The sequence below is a fragment of the Malus sylvestris genome, chromosome 11, assembly GCF_916048215.2.
Source record: "Malus sylvestris chromosome 11, drMalSylv7.2, whole genome shotgun sequence".
In the NCBI taxonomy this organism is placed as follows: domain Eukaryota; kingdom Viridiplantae; phylum Streptophyta; class Magnoliopsida; order Rosales; family Rosaceae; genus Malus; species Malus sylvestris.
This window is the reverse complement of record NC_062270.1, coordinates 27,013,301-27,022,556: the sequence shown is the minus strand read 5'-3', so window position 1 is coordinate 27,022,556 and position 9,256 is coordinate 27,013,301. Positions and strand designations below refer to the sequence as shown.

General features: G+C 34.7%; 2 protein-coding genes across 8 annotated transcripts; one reads left to right on the top strand and one right to left on the bottom strand.

Moving 5' to 3' along the window:
- LOC126591537 (FBD-associated F-box protein At2g26860-like) lies at nucleotides 1-2,901 on the bottom strand. 7 transcript variants are annotated; one of them, XM_050257251.1, is made up of 5 exons: nucleotides 2,663-2,901; nucleotides 2,396-2,448; nucleotides 1,066-1,840; nucleotides 832-975; nucleotides 1-631 (listed from the first exon to the last, which is right to left on the bottom strand). In XM_050257251.1, the coding sequence occupies exons 3-5, from the start codon at nucleotides 1,834-1,836 to the stop codon at nucleotides 296-298; spliced, it is 1,251 nt and encodes a 416-aa protein (XP_050113208.1). In that variant the 5' UTR covers nucleotides 1,837-1,840; nucleotides 2,396-2,448; nucleotides 2,663-2,901; the 3' UTR covers nucleotides 1-295. The 7 variants fall into 7 exon arrangements, with proteins under 7 accessions (XP_050113208.1, XP_050113203.1, XP_050113205.1 ...); XM_050257246.1 differs by having other exon boundaries at nucleotides 2,396-2,523; nucleotides 2,579-2,900; XM_050257248.1 differs by having other exon boundaries at nucleotides 2,396-2,489; nucleotides 2,663-2,900.
- Nucleotides 2,902-4,492: 1,591 nt separating this feature from the next.
- LOC126590338 (uncharacterized) lies at nucleotides 4,493-8,950 on the top strand. Its single transcript, XM_050255816.1, has 4 exons — nucleotides 4,493-4,868; nucleotides 4,911-5,212; nucleotides 5,315-5,585; nucleotides 8,844-8,950. Exons 1-4 carry the CDS (start codon nucleotides 4,493-4,495, stop codon nucleotides 8,948-8,950), a joined length of 1,056 nt encoding a protein of 351 aa, XP_050111773.1.
- The last annotated feature ends 306 nt before the right edge of the window (nucleotides 8,951-9,256 follow it).

Below are 9,256 nucleotides of genomic sequence, written 5' to 3'. Positions count from 1 at the left end.
TTCAAGAAGAAACTGGACATTTATCATTCAGGGGTCTTTGACAGCATTTGATCTAAATTCTAATACCAAAACCATCTCAACCAACAGTTTAAAAACTTTACTTGATAATTCACGGAGACACGACTACGACGACGACAATGGCATCGGAAAACAACTTCGACTTGGTTTTAACATAAAAATAAAAAAATAAAAAAATAAACGAAAGAGTTCCAAGCAAACAAACACTAACCACTACAGCCACAACACGTCGCCTGGACCCCGGATAATTTAAGCATCCCACGACTTTACTTGCCCACTATAAGCATTCAAACCTAATACTTGAAGGCACTATCTTTTTCAGGCGTTTCTTGGCATAATCTCTTGCTTTCTCTTCCTCTTTCAACTCTTCAACACCCCTGCCGATTTCACTACTTTGATACGCCCAGCGCCGCACAGGATCAATAACTACTTTCTCCAGTCCAACCACATTCTCTATCAGGTACTTGACATGTTCAGCAGCACATGGACGAGCACGATACCCTACAATTTCGACCACCTTGAGGTTACAATGGGGGGGTCTCAAAACTTCCCCCTTTTTCTTTCTTCCCCCACCCAATCCAGAATCGAATTCGGATGGTGCCCTGAAACACATCTGCACAAGGAACCGTTTATTGTACACGCATCAAGAACAATACAACCAATCAATTAGCATGTTTTCATAATTATTATGGAAACAAGTTATCTATCTATAATCGTAATTGCTTCATTGGCAGCGGTGGAGATCAACAGATGATGAACAAAATAAACACAATGTATTATGGTGCAACGCACCAAGTACGCACTAATACATACCTTCAACACAAGTCTCTGCAAGAAAGGAGATGCCTTCATGAAAGAAGTTAGACGGCAAAGAGCCCAGCGATCATCTGCTTTAACTCGTAATTCCAAGTGCTTGAGGTTTGTTAATACAGGAAACACGTGATTCCTATTGTACATCTGAAAGTTGAACAAGGAAGGAGTAAGGAACTACAAAATCCAAAATCTAGAAAAGAAAAACCAGCATATATCATAATTACATATACTCACCGCTCCTTCAGTATCCAGCTTGAGAACCTCCAATTGAGAAAGACAGCATGAAAGTTGGGTGAAGGGAGCCTCTACGGATTTAAAGTAGATCTCACCATCATCCACGTCCACGGCGAAATCAAGAGACATGGAAATGGATACCTCAACGAGCAGAGGTACGTTACTGACAAGCATGTTTATCGCACTTCCCTCATAATCGAGCGAAAGGAGGTTTGCATCACAAATCTCAATGGTTTGGAGGTAAGGACAAAACTTGATATCCAAATATTTCAATGCAACCGACGGACCAATAACTCTTAAGTTAACCAAATTTGTAAAAGCAGAATGCACTGTTAATCTTTCAAGAACTGGACAGTTAGACAAAAAGTACTCGAGAACTTCTCCCGTCACATCAACAAATTGGAAATGAAGAACTCTGAGCAACTTAAATCCAGTATTGTATCCACAAGAACGTAGACTTGGAATGTCCGAACGCATGTGCTCGAGCTTCAAGGTAGAACCATTTTCAAGGCCTAATAGTTTGTGGGGAAATGTATACAGATCTCCCCAACGATTATACGATTCTATATGGAACACCAGCTCAAGTACTTGAACTCTCTTATTCATTGCAAACTGAATCCACTTATCTAGTAGAGGCCGCTCCCTTTCGCACGAAAAGTGAGAATACAAGTTTATGTGGAGAGCGAGTGATTTTGTCCACCGCGTTGCAGTTGCGCTTGTTTTTCCCCAAGTGTTTTCCTCTTCTTGTTGCCTTCCCAAAGTTGTGCTCATCTTTCTAATAGAACAACAGGCACCCCCGAAGGAAAAACAACAACAACAACGGACCAAGTGAGGACTAATGAGTGATACAAGGAGGCGTTCAAATACATGATTCCATGGAAATAACTATTAACTATTAATAATACTTCCATCCCCCGAGCCCGAGCCCGAGCCCGAGCCCGAGCCCGAGCAGGATGCACGTATACCACCCTTGCAAACAAGGTATTTTCATCTTACAAAACTTTATAATCCTATAACCGTTCAATATCTTAATCATCATATAAAGATCACTGTGACGATAAATCTTTCAAATCGACGGAGATGGTTTAGTCATCCACAATTCAAAATGTATCAAATAAATGGACGGTTAGACGTGGTAACTACAGCGCAGGGTTTTTTTCTATACATCTGAATGACTAAACGATCTTCGACTCGAATGATTTTTTCTGGGGATGATCCATGAATACAGATAGCGACAAATTGAACGGTTAAGATTACGGAATTTCAGGGATGAATAAATAGATATCTAGGAACCAGAAAAAAAGAGGAAAAAGAAAACAAAAGAGCGTACCTTGTTTTTGGCTGCCGATTGAGAGGCTGGGCGCACCCCTTTAGTCATCAGATCTGGCAGGGCAACGTTTCTTCCCTCTTAATAATCTATCTGACTACAAATAATTCAAACCAAAATATGGTCTATGCCTAGTGAAAGTAATTCAAACCTCCGGCGGGCGGTACGAGGGAATTTTATTGATACGAATAAAGAAGTTCCACCTAGTCACGAGGCGGAGGCGGAGGGAATTGAAAGCGGCCCAAACAAAATTCCAGAGAATAAATTTACCTCCAAAACTCAAAAATCCAATCACGCTTGAAGGACTCGGAAGGAAAAGAAGAGAAAACAGTAATACCCCAAATCAAGCGGTTGGGGTTGTCTCTGGGTGAAGATGTTCTTAGAAAACTGACAGTGAAACTGATATAAGGCTAGAAGAATCGCAGGCAGTGGTTGAATGGATTTCGGTATTCATTAATAACAAAGAAACCAAAATATATACCAATACAAATACATCGAACTCCCCGGTTAAAAAGAAGAGAGAGAGAGAGAGAGAGAGTTAACAAGTTAGTCTTGTTCGGTTTGTTCAAGTTCATTAAGGAAACTAATAAAAAAGTTTGAAAACTTTAACTTTTAACGATAAAGATAAAATAAAAGGAAAACTAACCAAAATGGCTTGAAAAGTTTAACTTTTAACCAAAAACTACATTGAAAGTTTATTTAATGGTTAGTACAAAGCCCATTATTATATCAGCCCAAATACAATAGTCCAGACTAAATAATATTGTGGTTTGTCAATTTTACCCCTAACGGATGTGATTAACCTAATTTAACTATTCTGTTAGATTACTCGGTTTGGGGTTAGCCGAACATATAAACTAATTGAATTTTAATTTTTGCCGACCAGTTTCAGTGGGATTTTCAATTTTTTATGAATCTGGTTGAGTGGTTTGAGTAATGCTTGCCGACGAATGTTGAGAGCGCATTTTGAAATCATGATCGCTGTTGTTCTATTTTTCCGGAATAAACATTTGTTTCAGAACAGATTCGTAGTGGTTGCATATTTTGAGATTCTATTGAATCGTTGTCATCGATGTTGTTCGTTGTGCTTGAATATTTTAACTGGAGTGATCGTCTTTCATATTTGGTTAGATTTTCGTTTGGAGGTAATCGACATTGTTTTTGCAGTTTTGTATTCGATTTTGAATTCGATTTTTTGTTTAATTCGAATTCGATTTTGAATTTGTTTTTGTATGTAATATGCTTCGCTTTTATTTGACTTTATATATTGTTGTTGATTTGTTTTCAGATTAGCAGATTGATTCGGTTTGTGAACTTTTTGATTCGGTTTGTGAACTTTTCAGTTAGGAGTTTCGAAGAATCTCAGGTAAGTTTTGATTTGTTTGTTTGTATTTTTTTTTTTTTTTTTTTTTTTTTTGAATTGGAATTCGATTTTGAATTCTTTTTTGCATGAATTATGCTTAGCTTTTTATTTGACTTATATATTGTTGTTGATTTGTTTTCAGATTAGCAGATTGATTCCAGTTTGTGAAATTTTCAGTTAGGAGTTTCTTATTTCGAAGAATCTCAGGTAAGTTTTGATTTTTTTTGTTTTTTTTTTGTTTTGTTTTGTTTATATTGTATGTTGGTCATCTTGATTTTGTTTTCTTTTTCAGAAATTTATTATGAATTAATTCGTGTTATACACATTTGATGTTGTTAACATTTTTTCAGAAATAGTGTTCTTTTTTTATGAAACAGTGTATATTTCAGTTTATTTTCTGTTTTTGTGATTCTTGTGTTTTATAACTAGTGTAATTTTGTTCACTTTATATGTATATTGTTTAACTAATAGGTGTTCATCACATTTTATGTTTTTAACATTTTTCAGAAATAGTGTTCTTTTTTTACGAAACAGTGGATATTTCAGTTTACTTTTTGTTTTTTTTGTTTTGTTTTTTTTGTTTTTTTTTTTGTGATTGTTGTGTTTTATAGATAGTGTTATTTTTGTTCATTTTATATGCATATTGTTTAATTATTAGGTACTGATTTGTTTTACAAAGATTTGAATTTAGATTTGCAACCGATTAATAAACAGTTGTTGTTTATTAATAAACAGTTATGGAGAATGGTAAACTAGCTCGGTTTACATATGGTGGTTTATGCGTCGTTAGTTCTATTTCATCATCTTCTACCTTCAATCAGATTTGCATTGATCTTTGTTCTAGGTTTAAGGGTTTGAGAGTTGGTTGTTTTGAGTTGCGATATGGTTTGAATGAAAATCCTAATTGCGTGTTAGATTGTGATGCCGATGTTCTAAACATGCTAATGGTTCTTGATGTTGTTGGGAAATCAATTGTAGAAATATTGGTTATAGACAAATGTGATGGTTTCATAGTTCAGTTACCTTCGGAAAGCACATCTTCTTCTTGCCGTACATTAGACTCTATGATTGTTTCTAGTGAAAATGATCATTTAGGAAAGTATGGTTCTTACGGTGTGCACAATTATATGTCATGTGAATGAGACAATTACATAGAATCTGAGGGGCAAGTCTTTAGGGGAGGTTGTGTTGATTTCCGAGATAAGTTGAAGAAGTTTTTTGTTGAATGTGGTTTTGATTTGAAGTATTTGAAGAATGATAAGAATCGCATTAGTGCGGAGTGTTCTAGGAAGGAATCTGATGGCTGTCTTTGGCGTGTGTATGCATCTAAGTGTGATATTAATAACTTTTTTGTTATTCGGAAGTTGCATAATCTGCATACATGCAAGGGTATGATTCGAAAGAAGAAAAACAAAGTTGTTGGCCGACAGTTTGTTGCTTCTCTCATCAAGGATAAGGTTCAATCAAATCCTCTTATTAAACCGAAGGAGATCATTTCAAATTTAAAACAGTTTTATGGATTAGATATCGATTATTCTATTGCCTATTTTGGCAAACAGAGGGCAGTTTTTGAGTTAAATGGTGATGATGTTGATGCTTACAAGTTCTTGCCTTGGTATGTTGAATCTGCTCGTTCAAGCAATCCTGGATCTGTTTTTGAGCTTGAAGTTGTACCGGAGAGCAATAGATTTCTTTGTTTGTTTATTGCTTATGATGCATGGATAAAAGATTTCATGTTTTGTCGCCCGATGTTATTCATTGATGGTACTTTTATCAAGAGCAAATACAAGGGAACACTTCTGTCTTGCTGTGCAAAAAATGGTAACGATGGTGAATTAATAATTTTAGACTTTTATATTGGATATTATTTGTTTCTGTTTTCTTACTGTGCAAAAGAAACATATCCAGAACTAGTTGAAGAACAGTTTAAGAAATAGTTTAATCAGTCTCATAAATAGGTGATACTTTGACTGTATCTGTTTCTTTCCCGAGTGTCCACATTCATTTTGTATTGTTCATTTGAAACAGAATGTGAGTACTTTATTTCCAAAGGCTGCTGGTGAAGGACTAAAGAAGAAAATGATGAATTTGTTGGCAAATTATGCGTACGCATGTACCCCATCTGATTTTGATGATTGCATGGCTGAATTCAAGGATAATGGGCAAGGGCATGTGAAGAATTTTTTGTGTGATTTGCCAAAAGAGAACTATGCTATTGCCCATTTTCCTGGTAAGAGATAGGGATCGATAAGCAATGCACTTTCAGAATCTTTTAACGCCATGGTGTCGAATAGTCGTTGTATGCCACTTATGGATCTTCTTGAAGACATTAGAGTTCAGTTGATGGGTAGTATGGCTGAGAAAAGAATATTTGGTCAGAATATTCATACGATTTTGTGTCCAAAGAAAGAAAATGAGATGAAGTTGATGTTGAAGGAGGGCATGCATCGGAGGATTAGTCGTTCTGATGCGGATGTTTTTGAAGTTAGGACAGAGTGGAATCGGTTTGTTGTTTGTCTGGATGATAGGACATGTTCTTGTGTGCAATGGCAGCATAATTGTTTCTCATGTTCTCATGCTTTGCAGGTGTTGCAACATGATAATCGTGATGTTTTTTATTACGTTGATGATTACTGGAAAGCAAGCTTTTATCGGAAAACATATCAATTTGTCATGCATCCATTTTTAGATTTGGAAAGCTGAATGTTGATACTATCATAAATGGTGTGAGGCCTCCAATTACAAAGATTCCGTCTGGAAGACCAAAGAAAACTAGGATCAAATCTGCTGGGGAAATCAGTGGGAGTAAGAAGACTGTCACTTGTAGTAGGTGTGGTTGTTCGGGACATAACAAGGTTTCATGTAAAGTTATTATACAAGAGGGTTGATTTTTTTTCTTTTTTGTTTTGAGAGATGAGAGTTTTTGGTGATATGTACCAGATTTTCATTTTGGATATTTTTTTTTATTTTGTTTCAATTAGTGTTTGGGAGTATGTAATTGTTGATTTGGAATTATGTTCAAGTAAAAATATGAATTCAATGTTTTAGTATTTCCAGTTTTACGAAACAGTATGTTGAGTTTGGTAAATAGTTCAGTTTGATAAACAGTGAATACATATCTATGTTTATGGCTTTGTGGTTTCAATATCTGTTTTGTAGGTTGTATGTAAGTTTGTGTGTTGCATTTTGTAGGAGGCAAGTATGTTGGTTTTCATTCTTGATCTAGTTAATATTCCATTTTAGGTAAGAGAAAATGAAACAAAAACCACACTACTTATGAAAGTGAAGTAGAAAACCATACTTTGTTACCAAAGCAAACTGAACTATATATCAAAATGAATTATTTATGATAGTGAACTAGAAAACCACTTTTTTATCAAAGCAAACTGAACTATTTATCAAACTGAACTAGAAACCCACACTTTTTAACTAAGCAAACTGAACTATTTATCAAAATAGATTAAAATTTAGATTAAGTCATGAAACATATATATATATATATATATATATATATATATATATATATATATATATATATAGAGAGAGAGAGAGAGAGAGAGAGAGAGAGAGAGAGAGAGAGAGAGAGAGAGAGTTGTGTCAAACATGTTTGACAATGACATTTGTAAATCATAGCAAAAGTAAGCTTGAACATGTAAGTATTGCTTCAGTTTAGACCAATACTTTCCACCATCTCTCAGATTTTCATCTTGAACCTTAAAAAGTACATCTGAATCAAAATTACATATAATGCGTATTTTTTATTTTTTATTCTAATGTCCAATGCTTGTGAGTTGTTGTGAGATTTCGATATATGCTTCTTGTTCCCTTGTCCAGCTGAAATCATGGTTCATCAAATCCACGAGGATATGTTTCCTTGCTTTCATTACTTGATAATCTTTGATACATCCTTGAACCTTCCGGTTAGTTGATAGTTGGTCAATGAAGCTCATCATGTATAAGCCGCAATCTAATCTGATTTACAAAGAAATTCATGGAATGATTATGAGTATTAAAATGAAATGAAATGTGTGGTACAAACTATTTCTATAACTGTATCAAATTATTCATATTGTTTCTGAAACTGCAGTAAGCACAAACCCTACATATATATAACTAAAATGCTTTTAATTTTATAATGTACGATGTTGGTTTCTGTTGTGCACAGGTTCTGTCTTCTTTGATTTGGAATTCAAAGTCACTTTTGATGAAATTAATTTTCTTCGTTGTGGCTTGAGTTGAATCCATAGCATTTGAATTGCTTGTTGATTTTCTTGCTTTATCCAGCCAATATTGAACAAAGTGGCCCTGCAAAAATTTATAATGTAATAATAAGATGATTGTTTTCTATAAATATGACAGAGTTTTTGGTTGTGCGTTTTTGCTTACCACAATTTCTGCATTTTTCCAGTAACAATCAAAGTCCAGATCTTCATCTGTTGTGCTTTGTCAAAGAGAATGTAGTGAATCATTTCTGCATTTTTTGTGTCCAAAACTAACAAGGAGAAATGGTTGTAATGAAACAATGGGAAGAAAATCTTTGATACTATTCCATATTGGTCCATCAATTGGTTGTAGAGCCTTTCCTTGTTTTGCAGAGTTGTTTCAATGCTTTGTTCATTGATGTTGTGTTGTTGAAAATAAAAATCATTAAACATCATAATTACAGATTAATTGTTCTAATTTTTATATGTATATGTAAATAATTTTTTGCAGAATATTAGTTGTTTTGTTTGTTCACAAAGATTGTTGTGGAGACATAGAAGTTCTTTTGTTTCGTGATGTTCTCTTTTTCTCTTTTCATGTAGCAGAAAGAATCAACAATCTGAGTTGATGTAGGTCCATTTGCCATCAAACTGTGCAGGTCTTCTTTCAACACCATTATTCTGTAATAGTTGAAATCTGTAGTTTCAGCCGTCCAGTATTCATCGCTGCAGGACAGTGCAAAAGTATTAGTTATACAATAATTCGTCAGTGCTTATAAAGTTATGGGAGTGTGTAAAAACTTCAGTTAAGAGTTTTGTTTTGTATTACTTACTTGCTGTCTATTGACCAGAATTGAGTTATTCTTCTTCTATCATCTGGTTTCAGCATCTTGTACACTTGAAGTTGTGTCCAATTCACACTGCTGTCTATGTGATTTGTTGCTGGAAGGTCATCCGGTTGTGAAGAAGGCTCATCTTTTAAATCCAGGTTGAATGATGGAATTTCACCCAAGAGTTTCTTTCTGTTTTTTGTTGTTGGCTTTGCTGCTTTTTGGCTAAATGTTTGCTTTTTGACTTGTAGATCATTCTTGTTGAGAGCATTGTTGCTTTTTAGAGCTTCAATATCTGTTTCTTCAATTTGTTGCTTGTTTGATTCTGAAACTGGTTTGGCATTTTCCTTTTTCTTTTTCTTTGGAACTGGTTTGTCATTTTCCTTTTTCTTTCTCTTGATTGCTGTTGGTGGTTGGAGTGTTTGGCATCTTTTCTTCTGCATCCTTGATTCACAATTGTTCTGTTCTT